The sequence below is a fragment of the Hordeum vulgare genome, chromosome 7H, assembly GCF_904849725.1.
Source record: "Hordeum vulgare subsp. vulgare chromosome 7H, MorexV3_pseudomolecules_assembly, whole genome shotgun sequence".
NCBI lineage: Eukaryota > Viridiplantae > Streptophyta > Magnoliopsida > Poales > Poaceae > Hordeum > Hordeum vulgare.
In genome coordinates this window covers 246882905-246904791 of record NC_058524.1, presented here as the reverse complement: position 1 = coordinate 246904791, position 21887 = coordinate 246882905, and the positions used below count along the sequence as shown (strand labels likewise).

The window sequence follows — 21887 nt, the reverse complement described above, 5'->3', positions numbered from 1 at the left end:
GGTAGTACCGCTAGAGCTGGCGGTAGTACCGCTGAGCTAGCGGTAGTACCGCCCGTGGTCAGCGGTAGTACCGCTCCAGGACATTAGTACCGCCTTCCTTGCGGTTGTACTTCGTCGGACTTTTTGCGAATACTTGTTTGGCGGTGGTTGGCCCGGTAGTGTCTTTGCACTACCATGGGTTCAGTGGTAGTACCGCTGCAGCCAGCGGTAGTACCACTGGAGTGCTAGCGGTAGTACCGCTGCAGCCAACGGTAGTACCGCTCGGCTCGTGCTGTGAGTGGGAAAACAGTTGGATCCCCCCCACTATATAAAGGGTTATTCTTGCTCAAGAACCCTACCTTTGACCCTCCCAAGCTCCATTGTTGCTCCCTAAGCTCAAAAGTGCACGATCTCTCTCCCTAGCCAATCAAACTTGTTGATTTCCTAGGGATTGGTTGAGAAGGCCTAGATCTACACTTCCATCAAGAGAAAATTGATTCCCCCACTAATCCCTTGTGGATCTTGTTACTCTTGGGTGTTTGAGCATCCTAGACGGTTGAGGTCACCTCGGAGCCACATTCCATTGTGGTGAAGCTCCTTGGTCTTGTTGGGAGCCTCCAAGCTTTGTGTGGAGTTTGCCCCAACCTTGTTTTTAAAGGTTCGGTCGCCGCCTTCAAGGGCACGTGTAGTGGAATCATGGTACCTTGCATTGTGTCAGGGCGTGAGGATAATACGGTGCCCTAATGGCTTATTGGGGAGCATTGTGCCTCCACACCGCTCCAATGGAGACGTACTTCCTGTCAAAGGGAAGGAACTTCGGTAACACATCCTCGTCTTCATTGGTTCCACTTGCGGTTATCTCTAACCTTTACATTGTGTATGCTTTTGTTGTTGACTATCTCTTAGTTACCTTAGTGCTTATAGTTGGTAGCATCATATAGGTTCACCTCCTTGTTGTCATTTTAGAGAACCTTTATGTTGCTAACCCTAACTTGCTAAGGTAAATTAAAAAGTAGTCGTTGCCTATTCACCCCCCCCCCTCTAGTCAACCATATCGATCCTTTCAGCCACTTCCTTAGAAAACTTGTTTTTATTTTATTTTATTACTTACTTAAGGGTAATATCGACGCTACTAATTCATTTATTTTGCAGGAAACACTTCTTTTGTGAAATTTCAACGTTAAATGCTTATTTTTGCATACTATAAAATAAACTATTTATGTGTCAATTGTGCGCAAATTTTGTCATTATTTGGGTTTTTTTCATTTCCTTTCTTCTTCAAAGGTATTAACAATGCCACCCTTTCATTTTTTTCTTAGAAAAAAATATTATTCTGATTTGATTTGATTTTATTATTTCATTCAGTTTCTTGTTTAAGGGTACACTAATGCCAATTATTCATTCCTTCCTAGGATTTTTTTACAAAAAATACACTATATATGTTTACTCTTGTATATTGTAAAAAAATGCAATTTTCATGTAAATTATGTGGAAAATTTGTCATTATTTTATTTTACTTTTTTCATCTTCAAGGGTAATACCAAGTGACTAATCAATTATTTCTTAGACAATGTCATTATTTCGATTTTGTTTTAGTTTTTATTTCCTTATTTTTCTTGAAGTGAAATACAAGTACCGTTCATTCATTCTTCCTACTTCTTAGGAAATTTCTTGTTTAGCAAGAATTCCTTCTTGGAGAACTTGTTTTTATCTCTATCCACCGATGAATTGGCCTGCAAAGGTGATTTCTGGTGAAACAAAATACGAGATCAAAAGTTGCTACTCCGTTCGTGCTTGCTTAATTAAGGGGGCTGCTACGCATCCATCGACGGATGTTTTATATACATCCGTCACCCACACGACCGTACGATCGAAGCGAGCAGCCGTCCGATCCGCAAATGGGTGCTCCGTCGGGCATCAAATTTTTCCTCAAACGGCGGTCAAGTTGCAGAAACAATCGTTTTGTTGCAAAAAAAAAACTTTGGACCTAACAATTCCTGAAACAACTGTCGAGTTTCAGAAACAATTTGCTTGTTGCAGGATTTTTTTTCTTTTGCGGGAGAATTTTTTGCAACAAGGTCATGTTTCAGGAATTTTTGCAACAAAGGTCAAGTTGCAGAAGCACTATCTAGCGAGCAGGGAAGCTCTAGGCGGCGGGGCGGCCGGCGGGGCGGCCGGCGAGCTCTTGGCGGCGGGGCGGCCGGCGAGCTCTAGGCGGCTGGGCGGTCGGCGAGCTCTTGGCGGCGGGGCGGCCGGCGAGCTCTTTGCTTGCTTCCGATGGAAGCCATCGTCACCATGCCTGGGTTCCCTTCTTCTGCAACTACTTCCAATTTGCAGGAACAACGTCCTGAAACAATGAAGTTGTTTCAGGAAAACGGGTCACGGCTCGTCCGCCCGGCCACGTGGCAAACAAAACGGGTCACGGCTCGTCCGCCAGCGACCGTCAGGTGCTACAACGGAGCCTCGATGGAGCACCGCAGCACCGACATCTGCGATGCAATGGAGCATCGCCGGCGGCGTGGGGTGCAACGATGAAGCTCCGCGAGCTAGTGTTTCGCTATAGTGAAGCGTTGCCGACGACTACCTGTGCTCCGACACAGCGCTCGCACGGCGGCTTCGGGTGCGGCGAGATCGAAGCAAAAGGACTGGTTATGTGGTGCGAGGAGGAAGCAGTGCTAGTGTTGACCACTTGAATAGGCGAGAGGACGGAATCGAACGGTGTGATCAGGCTTATCGTACGTTAGCCAGGCGGCTTAAAATTTTCTGAATTTGTAACACTGGCCAAGAAACAATCAATACCATTACCACGCGCAAGATCGACCTAGGTCATATACGGTGGTCGAAGAACGTTGTCCGTTGGCCGAAATAGAATTTTCAGTCGATTAACACATAGCCGGTTTCTAAATATATACTTATATGATGAATGTAATGAACTGGTCTAATGTTGCAAATGTTGGTACTCTCCCTGTTTCTAAATATAAGACTTTTTAGAGATTTTATTATAAACTACATACGAATCAAAATAAACGAATATACATTTTAAAATATGTCTGTATATGAACCTTCAATTTTAATACACGGTCACTCACTCCTTTGTCTATCAAGGAGGGCGGCGAGATATCCCGCCTCCGCATGAGCTAGAGAGCCCCTCCTCCACCCCTCCGCGCCGCGGGCCACTCCGGCCGCGGCGGCCAACCACCAGCCTTCATGGCCCCAAGGTACTCGTCAGGATCCCCCGGTCGCTCGCCTGCCTGCGCGGTCGGCTCGCACGGGGCGGGATCCGCGGGTCGGGCCGCGTCTCCTCCGGCTTCTCGGTCTCCGCGAGATCCACCCACACCGTCGCAAATCCTGCTGAGGGGTGAATGCTCCTCGTCGGTGCAGAGAAGCTCACCTCCGTTCCACCCCGGTCCTAGCGCGGCACCCCCGTCTGCGCACTCGCACCCGCCGATGTCGCCCTCCTCAGGGCCCGCCGCTACCGAGTCGTGCTCGGACCCCGCGGTCACTGCGACGCCTCAGCTGTCCCGTCGCCTTAAGTCCATAGTCGTCGCCCCGCCGCTTGCCATTTCGGGGAAGGGGGGCAGTGGACAGAGCTCATTCGCCGGAGGGGACATGGTGCCTCGTCAGACCCGATGGTCGGCGAGCAGCACCGTGCGGGGAATAGGCCGTACCGCCCCTCGGGCTTAGCTCCAGGCAGACCAGCGTCGTCCGCCTTCTTAAGCCAGTTCAGGGGCAGATGCTTTCGGTGCCTCAGTAGCAAACACCGCAGGGCAGAGTGCAGAGACCCGATCCACTGCGTTCTCTGCAAGAGAGCCGGCCACATAGCTAGGAACTGCCCACAGCGACACCTCCCTCTGGGGGCGCCTGCCTCGGCTCGCAGCCGGCTAGGCTCGCCCGCTCCTGGCCAGCCGCTGCACACGCGCGTCGCTTCCCACCGCCTCCTGTTGTCTCACCCATGCCACCGCTGAAGCCTGCGATGCTGCACCACGTCAACGCAGCGAGGCGGCCTAGGGAGAGCCGCTCGGTGGCCGTTCCCTCGCCGGCCGTAGACCAGGCCATCTTCTTCCTTAGGAGCCACGCCGTCACCCTAACTGCAGCCGACGGCGTCAACGCCTCGTCCCCCATGGCGGTGGGGAGGGCCCTAGAGGCGCAGCTCGCCATGCCCGAGCACTCGCTGCGCGTCATGGCGCACCATCCGGAGCACTACCTGGTGATCTTCACCCAGCCGGCACACCAAGTGAACGCGGTGCGTCGGGCCTCCATCCGGGTCGACGGAGCCGTTTTTAACGTCGCCTCCTGGCACGAGCACGACCACGCCTTTTTCGGCTCGCTGCTACTCCATGTCCGGGTCGTCATCGAGGGCGTCCCCATGCACTTCTGGTCACTTGAGGGGGCGGAGGAGATCCTCGGGATGCTGGTCAGGGTTGATCGCCTCGACAGCAGGACGCTCGAGCGCGGCCACACCAAGACGTTCGCGTGCTGGGTTTGGACCGACGATGTCGGAAACATACCCACCAAGCACTCCCTCGGGGTCCTGCCAAGGAGAGTCGGGCGCGTCGAGGAGATGGTGGGGTTCTCCCCACCAGACAGAAGAGTAGCTCCGCCTCCTGCCACGGTCGAGTACTCCATGATCATCCACGTCGATCGGGTAGAAGACTGGACTCCGCCGTCCCCCCATTCTTCCCACTCCGGGCGGAGCGGAATCCCGTCCTCTGACTCGGACAGCGAGGCCGCTCCCTTCCCGGCGGTCGCGCCCGCATCTTGGACGATGGGGACCGAGGACGGCCAGCGTGGGGGAAGGAAAAATACCCAGGCTCGCGCGCCGGTGGCCAACGTCCGCTGCCGGGGCATGGCTCGCACTGGCCGGGAGCAGGACGGTGACGGGGATGGTGACCCGAGGGGGAAGGGCAGCGCTCCTGGAAGGACGTCCTTCTCCGTCGCAGCCGCGCTTCGGTGGTCCCTCCACAACCACCGGCTCCACGGCAGCGCAGCCGCTCTCCCGCGCCAAGAGCTGGTCGCGGGATTCCTCCGGCCGACGCCGCGGCGAGAGGAGGGCTTCGGTGGGGAGGCGGCACCCTGCACAGCGGGGCAGGTCAAGGCCTCCACCACCACCCACTGCCAGGCCAGCGCAGGCGCGGGAGGCTGACGACGAGACCAGGGGCAAGGACCCTGTGGACGAGTTCTTCAAAACGGCAAAGAAGCCACCGATGACCTCCCCCGTCGTCGACGGCATGGCAGCCGACGTGCAGGCGGTCGCCGACGCAGTGCTGGCCGAGCCGCTGTAGTTCGACGAGGGATCCCTCCTCGAGGCCGCGGGGGAGGCGCTGCAACTAGATGCTTTCAGCCCCACGCTGTCGAACTACGGACACTTCAACAGGGCAAATCCCTCCTCCGCGCGCACGATGGAGGTCCAGCTGGGAGCGGTCACCAGCCGCGTGAACCAGCTTGAGCTTGTGGAGGCGAGCGGCAGCAAGGAGCCTCGCCTCTTCCGTGAATGCAGGCCTCCTCTGCTGGCCGCGCCCCCCCACCAGGCGTTCCGTGCCTCCGCCGAAGAGAAGGGCGCAGGCTACTCCGACCAGGCACAGCGCGAGGGAGGCAGCGAACACGTCCACCGTCCCGGTCGCGCAGCATGCCTCCCTCCGCCTCGTGAAGGAGCTAGGTCTGCTAGGACCGAGGGAGAAGATGACAGAAGAGGTAGCAAAGGCCCTTATTCAACGCTTCGACGAGCCTCTCTCAGACAGTGACACTGCGGTCATCGCCAAGCTCACCCGCCTCGACGGGGAGGCCCTGACGGTCATGGCTCGCATGGCCAGCCCCGAGGGAGTGGCAGAGAAGGCCGTAGTCTAGTCATGTTAGGAGTCATCCTTGTTCTACTTCGGTGGCGACCGGCGGGTAGCCGGTTAGAGCTAGGTTTCATTTCTCTGTGTAAGGTTAGCGAGGTCGTATCCTATCACCGTCATAGTTTGGGGCCTATTAGTGCGCGACGGCGATCCCCGGTTATGTTGGAGGTGTTTGATTTGGGCCCAAGGCCAAATAGATGTAGTCACCGGAGCTTTGTTAGTTTCTCCCATGAGTGATAAACTATTACCGATTATGTGCTGGAATGTACGGGGACTTAACAAACCAGCAAAGAGGGCATCAGTGTGTGAGATGGCAAAATCTTTGCGAGCTGCAATTCTGTGCCTCTAGGAGACGAAGATAGACACATGGACTCCATAGCTCGTGCACGAGATAGGAGGAACTCAACTCACCGAATGCATCGCCCTCCCGGCGATCGGCACGAGCGGTGGGGCGGCAATCCTATGGAATAGAGAGCTCGCTACAATAGTTTCGCATGCTGTAGGAATTTTTGCTATCACTGCCAAGGTCACCTTGCTAGGCCAGATCCAACCTTTCTGGCTATCCTCGGTCTACGGACCAGCGGACGATGCCAGGAAGGAGGCTTTCCTCCGCGAGCTATCCTTCTCTACGCCACCGCCAGCGGAGCCGTGGCTTATAAACGGCGATTTCAACCTTTTTTACGAGGCTAGGGATAAAAACAACCTAAACCTCAACCGGAGGCTCATGGGCAAATTCAGGCAGGCCATCGACGCCGCCGGTTTGAAGGAAATTAGATGTAGAAACAGCCGCTACACGTGGAGCAACGAGCGACAAAACCCGACTCTAGTAAGCATCGACAAGTTCTTCTGCAACCTACCATGGGAATGCCGATTCCCCTTGGCGTCACTGCATGCGGCATCCACGGCCACCTCCGATCACTGCCCGCTAGTTCTCACTGACACAATAGCAACTCCACGCCTAGCCATGTTCAAATTCGAAAGTTTCTGGCCTAGGTTCCCGCGGTTCCACGACACGGTTGAAGGGGCTTGGAATAGACCAATGCAGTCCACCTGCGCTTTCCGTCATCTCATCACAAAGATGACGCGCACTGCACGGGACCTGAAGATTTGGAGCAAAGCCTTTTTCAGTGATGCAAAACTATAATTCCACATGGAGGCCGAATTAGTCCTTAGGTTCGACGTAGCGCAAGAGAACAAGCGTCTTTCAGACGCAGAGTTTGACCTTAGAAAGCTACTCAAGCTACGTATGCTCGGCCTCGCCGCGGTCGACCGTGCATGACGGCGATAGGCATCTAGACTCACATGGCTGCGGCTGGGCGACGCGGGAACAAAATTCTTCCACATCAAGATGAGAGCAAGAAGGCGCAAGAATTTCATCCACGCCTTAAAGGCTGGCGACGGCATAGCTACGACACACCAGCACAAAGAAGAAGTCGTCTATAGGCATTTCAACGAAGGGTTAGGGAAGAAAGCTACCCGCACCGTCACAATAGACCGGGCTTCATTAGATCTATCATCAGTTCAGGGGAGAGGTTTAGACAACCCATTCACAGAAGGGGAAGTGTGGGACGCTGTCAAAGCATCACCTTCGGAGAAGGCGCCGGGACCGGATGGTTTCACGGGGACTTTCTTCAAAGCGTGTTGGCCTCAAATTAAGGACGACGTTATGCAGGCTTTTCATAGTTTCTACCACCTGACTAGCGGAGACTTCTCCAAGCTTAACTCCGCCATGATAGTTCTTCTGCCAAAAAAGGAAGGAGCCTCCGAGGTGCAGGACTACAGGCCCATAAGTCTAATTCACTCGATCTCCAAGCTTATAGCTAAGGTCCTCTCGAGAAGGCTAGCTACGGTAATCGACTGCATAATCTCGCCAGCACAATCAGCTTTCTTGTGTGCCAAGTCAACGCAAGACAGTTTCCTCTACGCACAAAATGTCGTTAGATCTCTCCATCGAAAGAAGACCCCCGCGCTACTGCTAAAGCTAGACATCACAAAAGCTTTCGACAACGTCTCCTGGGAATACCTATTAGAACTGCTGCAGAACCTAGGGTTTCCAGCAAGATGGCGGGACTGGATAGCGCTCCTCCTTAGCTCTGCGTCGTCTGCAGCCATGCTAAATGGCTCCGCGGGCAGACCTATCTGGCACAAAAGGGGCCTGCGACAGGGAGACCCGTTGTCCCCCCTCTTATTCGTCCTAGCCATCGGCACCATGCACAGGCTCCTGTGTAGAGCCACCGAGATGAACATGCTCCAGCCACTGCCGGGCAGAGATATCTCGCTACGGCTCAGCCTCTATGCGGATGATGCAGTCATTTTCGCAAACCCCATACGGGAAGAAATCGACTTGATTATGGGCATCCTAAGAGACTTCGGAAACGCCACGGGTCTTTATATCAACCCTGCCAAGTCTACTGTCTCGGCAATACGTTGTGAAGACATAGACCTAGACGCTGTGCTTGCAGCTTTCGGAGGGGAGAGGGTAGGTTTCCCAGTGAGATATCTAGGACTACCACTCACCCTTGACAGGATCCGATTGGTACACATTCAATTCATCCTAGATAGGATTAGGGCTAAACTAGCAGGATGGAAAGGGAAGCTACTGAACATCGCAGGGAGACGGATACTTGTTCGCAGCGTACTCACCGCGCTGCCAACTTTCGCCCTATCTGTCTTGCGAGCGCCCAAATTTTTTTTCGACGAGATAGACAAGGTTAGGCGCCGCTTCCTATGGGCACATGAAGAAGAAATCAGCGGAGGAAAATGCAAAGTTAGCTGGCCAATAGTATGCTCTCCAACGGAGAGCGGTGGGCTAGGAGTGCTGGATATGAATCGCTTCTCCAGAGCGCTTCGGCTAAGATGGCTATGGCTGTCCTCGACAAGTCCACAAAGGCCATGGAACGGCATGCAGCTGCCATGCGACGACGATGACAGAGCTCTTTTCAGCGCCTCCGCGATAGTTACCCTGGGAGATGGGGCCACGACCTCCTTCTGGAACTGCCCCTGGACAGGTTCGGGGGCGCTAAAGACGGCATACCCTACGCTTTTCAGGCACTCACGTAGAAAAAATAGGTCTATAAAAGAGGCGCTACAAGGCAACACATGGATAGCCGACCTTGCGCACGGAGATACCACGCATCTTTGGGCGGATGTCCTCCGCTTGCACAGGTGGATTCAGGACACGGACGTCCAGCTCATAGAGCACTCAAGTGACAAAATCAAATGGAGACATGAGGCCTCGGGGATTTACACTGCTAACTCAGCATACAAAGCGCAATTCCTAGGAAGCACATGATCAGAAATTAGCAAGTTTATATGGGAAACTTGGGCACCGCAAAGACTCAGATATTCATATGGCTGCTGAAAAAAATAGGCTATGGTGCAACGACAAATTGCAAAGGAGGGGATGGCAAAACGGTTACTTCTGCTAGCTATGCCTCAGAAATCTAGAATCAACAGCTCATCTTTTCTGGGAATGCAACGTGGCAACAACAGTATGGATGGAGGCGGCATCTCGCATCGGATGTGCCTCACTAAGCCCAATAATTTGGACACACAAAAAATCCACCAGAGAGATCATTTCCAAGATGATAAGCAAGGCAAGACCGGAGTACAGAAAAGGCACCGGCACCAGAACAATGACCGTGCTGATCTTGTCAGAAATTTGGAAGGAAAGAAATGAGTGCACTTTTAGAAACAAAATAGCAAGAGCAGCAAATATATCCACCTCCATCACAACAACGCTTGAGTTTTGAAGGCAAGCAGGAGCAGTTTTCCTTGAGCACCCGTTTGGGGAAATAACGTAAGGAGTCCAGCGACTGTACCATGCTACCTTTTTTTTCCACTTCTTTTGGGAAGCTTTTCCTGTTATGTCTTTTGATCTTTTGATCAGCCCCCTATTTGTATTCCCGCCCTGCTATCTGCTATTTCAATATATGCCAGCCATCAGCTGGATCTTTTGAAAAAAAAAGTCTATATATACATTCGTATATACTGCATAGTACACCTTCCGTTCCAAAATATAAGACCTTTTAGAGATTTGACTATAGACTACATACGAAGTAAAATGAGTGAACCTATTTTCTAAAATATGACTACATACATTCGCGTGTAGTATATAGTAAAATCTCTAGAAGGTATTATATTTAGGAACCGGATGGTTTATTTTTTTATAGACATGGTCAAACGTTAGTACAGTACAAATGAAAATTTAAATAATTTTGAACGCAACAAAAAGGTTGCGTCCATGTATGTTTCTTCGACTCCATATATGTCGAAAGGTTGCATTCCGTGTGGGAAATCGTTAGCTTCTGAAGAGGATGAGCGCACGGAGCGGGTGCTTCATCACGGTGGTGAAATCTAGCGTCTCGGCCATGTCCACCTTCTCCCCCTCCGCTGCAGACCGCCACTCCAGCTCCCTCACCATTCTCGCCACGAAGTACTCGGCGTGGTGCATGCCCAGCGTGTACCCCGGGCACATCCTGCGGCCCGCGCCGAAAGGCATCATCTTGATCTCCCTGCTCCCCGTGATGTCCACTCCGTGCCCCTCGCCGCCCTCCAGGAACCTCTCCGGCCGGAACTCCCGCGCCGCCGTCCACACCGTCTCGTCGCGGCCAATCTCGGCCAGCAGGAAGTTGACCTCCGCTCCCTTGGGCACCGCGTAGCTCCCGATCTCCGCCTCGTCGCTCTGCACGCCGTGCGGGAGGAGGAAGTGGCCTGGCGGGTGCAGCCGAAGGCCCTCGAGCACGACGGCCTTTAGGTACGGCATCGCCTGCAGGTCGTTGAGCTCTGGATTGGCTTTCACCTCCTCGTAGACCTTGGCCTGTACGTCGGGATGTTGCACGAGCTCGGCCATGATCCACTCCAGCAAGGTCACCGTGGTGTCCGTCCCGCCGTTCATGAACTCGGAGCAGAGGGCGACCATCTCAGCGTCAGTGAGCTGACGGCCGCCCTCGTCGGCCACGCGGACGGCGAGGAGGGAGTCGGCGTAGCACGGCGTGTTGCCGTCGCCGCGCTTCGCGTGGATGAGCGGGACGAATATCTCGTCCTGCCTCCTGCGCACAGCAAGGCACGCCGCCCAGCGCCTGCCGAAGAGCCTCTTAGTGACCGCCGGGAAGAAGGCGAATACCGGGAATGTGGTGACGGAGAGTAGCGCCTGGTGCTGCAGCTCCTCCACCTCGTCGAGCGCCTCCCGTCCGAGCCGTGCGCCGAAGCACATGTACACGAGCAGCTCGAACATGGCGCGGCGCAGGAGTGGCTTGAGCGTCACGGCGTCCTGGCGCTGCCGCTGCTGCTCGCTGAGGAGGCTGGACACGAGGCCATCGCACGCCCACCTCCTCGCCGGCGCGAAGAGACCAACACGGGCCGGGCTGAGCGCCTCCCCGGCGAGGTTCCTGCGGACGAGGCGCCAGTAGGGCCCGTAGGAGGAGGAGCTGATGTCACGTCCCCCGGACGTGAACAAGCGGACGGGGTCGACCGGCGGCGGCCTGTCGGCGAAGGTGGCGCCGCCCTGGACGAGCGCGCGGTGGGCCAGCTTGCGGTCGGCGACGAAGACGAGGGTGCGGAAGAGGCGCACGGAGATGACGGGGCCGTGGCGTGCGTGGAGGTCGCGGAGTAGCGGGCCCAGGTCGAATATGGACCGGCGGAGCGCGACGAACTTGACGAGGAAGAGCAGCGCCGGCGGGCCGGGCGGGAGCCCCGCCTTCCCGCGTCCATGGCTGCTGCGACCAATCAGCACGAACAGCGAGACCGCGAGCGTGACGGAGCCGAGGACGAGCAGCAGGGGCGTGGAGTAGGAGGCGGCCTGATCCATTGCCGGTGCAGCATGCAAGATCCGAACTTCCTGGCTCCTGGGCATGCACCAACGAATTGCAACGTTAGCGGCACTTTGATCACTAGTAGTACATGGCTTAAACGATGCTCAATTTCTCAGTAAGATAAGCCGGATCAGCTGCTGTCGACAAAGGAGTGAGTGGTGGAGACAAACACTGCGCGGCTAAAACATACACACACATGTGGTGTGAGTGTAACTGTGGAGTAGTGGTCGTGTGAACGACGGAAGAGAAAACACGGCTACTAGACACCTGGAGCGATTTTGTTACATGAATGAAAATGAGGTGAATAGGAGGAGCAGAAAAGTTGAATGGACACGGATGGAGAACCAGAACCAGTGGACACCAAAAGGTGAATAATTATGGAATAAAACTCCTTAAACCTATACTTCATCCGTTCCTAAATATAAGTCTTTGTAAAGATTTCACTAATAGACTACATACGAATGTATATAAACATACTTTAGAGTGTACATTCAATCATTTTGCTCCGTATGTAGAAACCTATTGAAATCGCTTAAAAGACTTATATTTAGGAACGGATGGAGTAGAAAATAGAAAAACAAAATAACGTCCATACGTATGGACGCTTGCATCTCGCCTACACGCGTGGATCGTCGTTCATGCGTGTTTGCCCAAATCTTGACAACTTTGGACAGATTTTTTATGCCACGTAGGAAGGGGCTGGTGTATGGACGCTTATCAGTTCATCCACAACCAGTTTCACGCAAGTAGAGCTAGCGGCTGCCAACCAGACGTGTGGTGGAACTGGCGTCGCGCCCACACGCCTGCATGAAACTGTCGTCGCGCGCCTACACGCCCGCACGCCTGTCAGTTGCCATGTCTTTTTCAGTGTTACATGGCAACTGAGTGGAACCGTCGTCGCACGCGCCCACACGCCTCTCAGTTGTCATGTATTTTTTCAGTGTTACATGGTAACTTAGTGGAACTGCCGTCGCGCCCACACGCATGCACGCGTGTCAGTTGCCATGTCTTTCTATTGTTACATGGCAATGCAGTTGTTCACACACGACGACCGCAGTTGAGCAACCATGGCAACTATAATTGTTCAGACATGACAACTGCAGTTAAACAAACAATTACCATGATTCAACAACCATGACAACTGTCACGCGGTGACAGGCCGGACATGCGGGTCGCGAGGCAGGAGACCGAACGTGTGGGCGTTAGCTGTTTTTCCCACACGTAGACGTGCGGGCTGTTTTTTTACACACCACACGAGACGCGTGGCAAGACTTCTTAACGCCCACACGTGTGGGAGTTATCGCGACCCAAAAAATAAGGATGAATAGAGCGATGGGAATGTAGTCGGTCTTTTTTACGGATGAGGTATCCTCTAGTTACTAATGTCCCATTAAATAGAGCGTTCACAACGTTTTATTTGGAAGTTGTGAGAGTCTAGGATGTGCGTCTAAAAACCTCTCTCAAGAGTCAAGACCTATGATTAGAACACTAGTGGGTTTTCTTGGTAACCTATGACCCGACGACAACTATGACGAGACCACGACTCTCTCTCTATCTCTCTCCCCCCTCCCTCTCGCCCTCCCCTCTCGTTGTCTCTCTCCCTCCCTCTCTCTCACTGCCATTCCCTCTCCCTCTCTCCCTCTCTCTCTCTCACTCTCTCTCTCTCTGTACACAACGGGGACGCATGAGCTACCCAGGTTTGGGCCACCGTGCGGTGTAATATCCTACTCATGCGTATGTTGGATTGCTGTGTAATGGAGAGCTTGTGGCTCAAGGTACATTTTCGATAAGGGTGCTTTATTACTTAAAGTTTAAGCATTACACCCGACTTCAGTATAACTATGATTCACACAGTCAAAGGGATTCCACTCTAACAAACAGTATATAAAAATGATGAAAGACAAGTAAGCGATTGTAAGATGCCTAAACTGGAGGGGGCAATCCTGAGATCATGCTGCCATCCATGTTGGGTAAAAGTATCCCTCGATGTAGCCTCCAATCGTGTACACACCTCCGTAAATAGGTCTCGATTCTCCACACGCTGTAGAGATGACCATAAACGAAGCATCCCGGTACCTCTGTAGACAACCTGCATAAGAGAAGAACTTTTACCATTAAAAACCTTATCATTTCTACATAGCCAGGGCCACCAGACAACGGCAAGCACTCCCACCCTGAGAAGAATTCTAAACTTGTCATCAATTCCATGTAACCAATTGCCAAAAATATTGGCAACACTACAAGGAGGATACAAGCGAGATGCTATTTGGATGACTAACCATATAGAATGAGCCAATTTACATTGGAAGAACATGTGTTTTATTGTCTCATCATGCTGATAAAAAACACATTGCGTACTTCTATGCCAATTTCTCTTAATAAGGTTTTCTTTAGTAAGAATGACTCTGCGACAAAGATACCATGCAAATATTTTATTCTTAAGTGGTATCTTCATCTTCCATTAAGGACAGTAAAACCGAACCCTTTTCGAGCAATCTCACGCCATAGGCATTTCAGCTATCTGATTTTGGCTCGCGGTCATTCCTGGTCGTCTGATGCACCATCACATTGCCCGCATGTGGGCCAATCCTCGGCGGTATGTCCGTGGCAGCTATTCCAGAAACTAAATCGCTGGTCTCTCAATCATTGCGGTGGGTCGACTTCCGATGCCGAGCGAACGGTGGCGATACGTCTCTGTATCCACATCCGAGTTCCGCCCCTTTCCTTCCCTTATCCTACCTCGCTACCTGCTCCCACCCCTCCCAATCTCGGCCAAGGCGAAACCTAGATGGATCTCCGGTTCGGTATTCACTTCAAAGAGAACAGGGGAGAGAGAGAGGAGATGGGAACTCGCATCCATCGGCTGGACTGCCGGAGTAGGCGGCGAGGCACATCTCTGTGGAAGTCGAGTCGCTCGAGTCGCTACCGTTCTTTCTCCAAAAACTGAAGAGATCATGGCGACGATGGCATCGGGTGCCACTTCCTAGGACTATGTCCGTATCATGCAGGCGGAGAATCTCACCAGCAATGTTCCATCCGTCCTCTACAGGTCTGTTTCTCTTCCCCTTCTGTGCGTCCCCCATTCTTGATAGATTCACTTAGTCATCTGGTCTCTCGATGTTGGGGGAAGAGAAGATTATAAGATGAGCACTAGAAGATCCAATTCCAGAAACTGGGACAAATCGGAGGCCATCCAGTTGTAATGTGTTGCTCCTTATCATTCAGGCGTTAGGGCTCTCCTGATCTCATCCTGGAGGAACAACTAGTGCACGTTGCTTGACCTAAACCTCGAGCGGCGCTGCTCATCACTTCTCGTCAGCTTGTCGGCTGCAGGCAGGTTCAATCAGTGTCTTTGGAATGCTATTGTCCAAGACAACCTCTACGCTTCTGCCCTACATCCACGCTATCCATACTACTCCCTAGATATTTGGGGAGTAGCAAGCAGGATCGCAAGCAGGAGCACGCCTCTATCATTTATGTATTTTCACTTTATGATATCCAAAACGATATTAGTTCTCACAACCTTTTATTAGATAGATGCTTATATGAAAAAGATTGAAACAACTTGTTTAGCTTGATTGGTTCTCAAAACCTTTCATATAGGTTGAAACAACACATAGATGGAAGGACAATACAATTTTGTGTTAGCCCGTTTCAAATTGTAGGCACATGATCATATTGTGATCAGCAATGATGAAGTGCTTGATGCTTATATATGTAGAAGTAACATAGAAACATCCTCTCTTAACCTAACATGGGTTTCACAATATAATGTTCAGTTTTGAGTTAAGGTACACTTGGACCTCCATGGCTCCATCTCGTCCTTGCACCATTGCTGCCAGTCAGCCAATGAAGGTGCTGCGTTCTGCGTTGCCGGCAAACTCCCACACAATTTATATTGAACTGTTCGGCAACGCGAAGCAGCAGCTCACCTGCGACGTCTCCAAGGATAGTAAGAACCCACTTTGTGGCCTTCCCCAACGATTCGCTCGTCCACTGCCCAGCTATTCTAAGTCTACATAAATTAGTTGATCGATTGTTTCTAATTACAGAGTACTATGCACTACCTTTTTCATACTTATGGCACTAATGTTTCCTCAACAGTTCTTTTGTTGCATATGAATAAATGTGCAACTTCTGCCCCTACCATGAGAAGTTAAGTTATACTTCCGTAGTAACAATTAAACTCTACTATTAGAGGGCTGACGCAGTAGGTATATCTTCCTACATTTATCTGAATTCGGAAAACATCACCAATGATGTCTATCTGATAATGTCTTATATAGCTATTCATGGTATCTCTCACAAATTCATCCTTCATGGCCTGAATGGTGCGGAATAGTTCAGTTGGTCTGCCCATGATTGATATTATTGATGAATTAGGAAATTTTGAATTATGTAGATAGATTCGTTCGTTGTAGGTATGTGTTACTTTTCCTAACAAAGATACTTCAGCATATTAACAACTTGTTGAATGTGTAACCCTAATTTTATTTACCCTATTAAGTATTGAATGTCTGCCATTTCCAATTGATACTACACATGTTAGTATATACATAGTTTCTATACAATATACTATAATTAGATAATCACTTGGCATGTGAACTTTTCACCACAAAATATTACTAGAGAGTTATATTTGCATGTGCCATATTCGAGTGAAGATCATACTAAGTGGGGTTGAAATTAATCAAACATATTGTTTTCCGTGTACAAAGGACTTCATAAGACTAGAACTTTGCCAATTAGAAAATCAGCAACTGCTAGTGAATAAAGGTGTTTTTTAGTTCTACATAGTTCTCCTGCTCAAATGCATTTGGCCACTCCTTTCATAGTGGAAAAAACTTTTAGTTGGACATTATGTCATTGAAAATTGCATCTAACATTTTGTGTGAACTATGGAACTCGGTTCTTTCTTGGGTTTTCAAACATTTGTCTTTTGCTTACCTCTGCTATTAACAAGGCCATCTCAGGAAGAGAATACAAGACTGTCAAACGAAACAAACATGTTATTTTTCATGGATAGAACATGTCTTCAATTTCATTAACTTCATCCCTGAGCTTGTAGAACAAAATTATGTGATATGCGAATGTAAAATTGATTTCATTTTACCTAATAAACTTGGCTTAGTTGACTTTACTAACATGGCTAGTTAGCTAATTATCTTGTCAATGTGATGCACAAGATGGCTTGTACATTATTTCCGAAAATGTGGGTAATTCGTTCATTATATTACATCAATATCCACTACCCTATGTTGGGTAGAGGAACATTTCTTTTTATTAGTGCCCAAAAATTATTGTTTTTAACAGAAGCTAAAGTATAGATGAAGTCGGGCTACAAGATCTGATACTTTGGATCAGATTACTTCATTGACAATACATGATAATTTATGGGCCATGAAAAATAGGTCGTGACGTTTGATGATTTCTAGGCAAGGTGACTTCATTGAAGAGAAGAACTACCATTCTATGCGATATGTGGTCATCAAACAAGGCATGTTGTGCTCGAAGCATGCAATCCAATGAAAATAATTGATCGACAATAACAACATTATTTTATAATTACATCATATATTTGTACAATTCTATTCATCAATTATTGAACAATTTTAAGGAACTTTATGTAAGCTAACTTTTATATTTCATGCCGATATATTTATACAAAATCTAATCATTTTCATTGTAAAATGGAAGGGCGCGGCAACGCGCGCCATCAATGATCTAGTATCTTCTTATTATTATTATCAACTGACACATCATATTGGACCAAGGCTCTATACATTGACTGTACTGAGAATTTACCATTCTCATGTAGGTTCCAACGAAATACATCGGTCCCTTGTGACAACTGCGCCATGGACAACCGATGTACTAGCGTGTTCCATGATTGAAGTCGGGGTCCAAGTAAATCTCTTCTCAACGTCACATTTGGTGGAAATGATTCGAAAACTGTGGTGATAGTATCACCCTTGTGACGTACAATATTGTACAAAGTTGGATATTGTTCCCGAAGTGTAGAATGACCTAGCCATTTATCCTCCGAGAATATAATTTTCGAGCCATCTTTAATGGAGAGGGATCCATAGCGGAACAAATGCTTCTTCTTAGCCATTAGACCCGGCCAAAAGTGGGAGTCCCCAGCCTTCCAGTGTACTTGGGATACCGCCTTTGAGCCTACATACTTTCTCCTTAGGAGGGTTTACCAAACCCTATCTTCCGTGAGCAACTTAAATAACCATTTGCCGAGGAGGGTAATGTTCTTGACCTCAAGGTCATGAATGCCCAACCCGCCTTGGTCTTTGGGACGAGAAACCACACTCCATTTAGCTAGTCGATATTTCTTTTTATCACTATCCCCTTGCCAAAAGAATCTTGATTGGAAGTAATCCAATCTATGTAGTACTCCTTTAGGTAGTTGGAAGAAGGAAATCATATAAAGTACCATGTTGCTTAGTGCAGAATTTATAAGGACCAATCTTTCGCTTAGAGATAGCAGTTTGCCTTTCCAACTGCTTAGTATTTTTTGTAGTCTCTCATAGGCGTGTTTCCATTCAACATTTGTGAGTCTCCGATAGTGTATAGGTATCCCCAAATATGTCATCAGAAACTGGCCCAACCCACACCCAAACAAGTCAGCATACTGGTGGGCCTCATCTTGAGCCTCGCCAAAACAAAACAACTCACTTTTATGGAAGTTTATCTTAAGACCAAAGAGTTCCTCAAAAGCTGATAAAATTAATTTCAGATTTCTCGCCTTATCTAGGTCATGATCCATGAAGAGAATTGTATCATGAGCATATTGGAGGATAGAGAGACCACTATCTACAAGGTGATTCACTACTCCATCAATTTGGCCATCAAGCTTGGTGCACTCAATCATGACATCTAACATATCCGCCACTATATTGAATAGAATGGGTGATATTGCATCACCTTGTCTTAAGTCTTTGTTCGTCTGGAAGTACTTGCCAACATCATCATTGACTTTAATGGCTACACTACCTCGACAAACGAAGTTATGGATCATAGCACGCCACGCTGCAGAAAAACCTTTCATTCTGAGAGTGTGTTGAAGAAAAGGCCACTTGACTTTGTCGTAAGCTTTTTCAAAGTCGATTTTAAGAGCTACCCCATTCAACTTTTTCCGGTGTAATTCATGGAGTGTTTCATGAAGGATGACAACTCCATCTAGGATGTTTCTACCTTCCATAAAAGCAGTCTGTGAGGGATAGACCACGTGTTCAACAACCACATTGAGCCTAATAGTCGCAACCTTCATGAATATTTTAAAACTAACATTAAGGAGGCATATAAGTCTATATTGTTGTATCTTTTCTACCTCATTAACCTTAGGTAATAATATAATCTCATCAAAGTTTAAGTGGAATAACTCTAGTTGGCCAGCATGTAAGGTGCCAAAGAGATCCATGAGGTTTGGTTTGATTACTTCCCAAAAATTCTGATAGAACCGTGCGCGAAAATCATCCGAACCCAAGGCTTTGTTGTGCTCCATTAGGAAAACTACCTTTCTAACTTGCTCCTCATAAAATGGAGATGTTAGAAGGCTATTCTCCTCATCAGAAACCTGGGGATGTCATATGTTTTGGATTCATCCATCGAGAAGTTCTTTCTTCTAGGCTCGGAACAATTTTTTATAAGAATTACTCATATAAGATTTTAGTTGCTCGTGGGCCTCAATATTGCCCTCCTCCTATTGTAGGGAATGAATAAGTTTCTTCCTGTGTCTTCCATTGGCAACCCCATGGAAGTATCTAGTATTTGAATCTCCTTTGAGGATAAACTCAGAGTTAGAATGTTGGTAATATTTGAGCTCTTCCTCACGTAGAAGACGAGCAATTTGTGCATTGGATTTACTCTTCCTCTCAATTTCATGCTCGGATAGCAGTCTGACCTCTGCCAAAGCTTCTAAATCATCAATATAGATGAGAGACGAAGCTTCTCGTTTTGAGGATACCCGCCGTATGCCTAGCCCATCCACCATGGAATTTATGTTTTGCACGTATTTTGTTATTACATTTGTGTATTGGAGTTGTCGGCGTTCTACGAATGGGGGTACCTAGACCTGCCTGCCCGTGGTCCAGGGCGGGCCCGCCTCACCGGAACAAACCAACGGGCCCGTCACCGTTCAAGGTAAAGCCCTCGTGAGGGGCCAAGCCTCATGAGGTGGAGGAGCATCAAGACCCGTAGGGGGCCTCCTCAGGACCCCTCCGGAATGGCGGATATTCCGAGACAAGGCTGGGCCTCAGGAGTCAAGGGTGACGCCAGGAAAGGACATGCGAGCAGGAGATGGCCGGGCGGGGCAATTTCCCCTTTGGTGCAAAGGAGGCGGGAGCGTACAGGGGTTCCAAAGGCATCTTCCAAAGGTTTCCCTTCTGGTGCAACAAAGCCGTAGCCGCCCGCCAGTAGGGCAAATGTCACCCTCGGGCCCGTCGCTGCAGCGCGGACAGTTACTTTGCACGCGAAGACTACCTTTGGGAAGGGGAGCATGTTCCCCCGTTCCCCTTCAAAACTGGCCACTGTGGGATCCCTTCCCGCCGAAGCTATGAGGGAAGAGGACCCGGGCCTCTGCTATAAATAGATAGGGTAGGATACTTGAGACGGGTAGTTCATTCGGACGGTAGAATAATACACCTAGCCACTTGGCCTCCGGAGGCTCGAGAGCACTGTACTAATTCATCCACCACCTCCGCAAGAGGCAATCCACCAGAGGCAGGAGTAGGGTTTTACGCTTTGCAGTGGCCCGAACCTGGGTAAACTATTGTGTCCTGTCCTACCCTCGCCATCGATTGAGTCCTTCGTCGTTTCCATAGAGTAGTGGGCTAGGCGAGGCTGAGCGGGGAGAGACCTTCGTACACGCCCCAGTGTTCGAATACTTAGGGTATTGCGGAGCCCGAAATCCGACAGGGGTATGCCCGGCAACTGGTTTTTCCCACACCTCCTTGACTATGTCATGGAAGCCATCCCGATGCAGCCAACCAAGTTCGAACTTGAACTTATGTTTCTGTTGTGGGCGTGGCGAACGAGTAGTTAGAAGGATGTGTGCGTGGTATGGTAGAGCCTCGACACTAGGTAGAGCACGTACAGAGACCACATGATCCCGAAGACTGTTCGTCGTATGTCGTATGTCGGATCTAGTTTGTCGTATGTCGGACCCAGAAGACTGCAATCGGTATCCATTAATACACGATCTAGTTTGTCGTATGTCGGATCCGGAAGACTCTTCACCCACGTGAAATGTCTTCCGACCATGGAAACCTCTTGCAGATCTTGGTTGTCAATGACAACGTTGAAAAGGAAAAACCAATGATGATCAAACCTCCCATGAATTTTCTCTTGTGGGAATCATAGAAAATTGAAATCCCCACCTATAAGAATAGGATATGGGTTACCATTCGCCATATTCACCAGTTCACGGAGAAAATCGGCCATGAAATCATCCTGGGATGCACCATAGACATCAATGAGAGTCCATGTGAAGTTGTCAGCCTTGTTGCATATATGTAGTTTAAGCCTTGTTGCATATATGTAGTTTAATGTGAAACTCGTCATCCGAACTAGCCAAAACATCCATAGTATGTGCGTTCGCGCCTAGTAAAATGCCCCCTGAACAATCTCTAGGCGGCCGCAAAATCCAAGTTAAGTCCATCTCGCCAGAAAGACGATTAAGGAGACTTAACGAGAAATCACGTCTCCCCGTTACACAGATAGCCAAAAAGTCTAAATTATACAATGAATAGATGTTTAGCCAAGTTATCGAGACCTGTGCTATTAGAAAACATGCCATTCATGAGGAAACACTAGGGGATTTTGAATTTTTTTGCCCTGTTAAAGGACTTACGACTTTTTTCTGAACGGGTGCCCTTTGATTTCTGTCCGGAAGCTGTAAGCTCGATCAATGAGCTAAGCCCATGTTCAACCAAGCCCATGTCTCACACCTCTCCTACTAAATGAGAAAGCAGCTGACCATCTGATGCGGCATGCGGCCCCTCCTCATCTAGACGAGAGATGAAAGTCTTGCTAGGAACTCGTGGAATAACCTTTAAACGGTCATATTCCAAATGTTTCACAGCATTTGCGGAAATAGAAATATCTTGCTCATTATTTCCTAGACTAACACCCACATTAGTGAATTTAGAAAGAATGGTTGTTGTGAAAAAATATAAAAAGGACTTGGATGGCAACGGTCTACCTTGATTGTCGAGGTTCTGCACAGGTTTGTGCCGCATAGCCATGG

At 49.5% G+C, this 21887-nt stretch overlaps 1 protein-coding gene across 1 annotated transcript; it reads right to left on the bottom strand.

The window, feature by feature from the left end:
• Positions 1-9955: 9955 nt before the first annotated feature.
• LOC123408811 (cytochrome P450 89A2-like) lies at positions 9956-11985 on the bottom strand. Its single transcript, XM_045101853.1, has one exon. It carries the CDS (start codon positions 11668-11670, stop codon positions 10117-10119), a length of 1554 nt encoding a protein of 517 aa, XP_044957788.1. The 5' UTR covers positions 11671-11985; the 3' UTR covers positions 9956-10116.
• Between the last annotated feature and the right edge of the window lie 9902 nt (positions 11986-21887).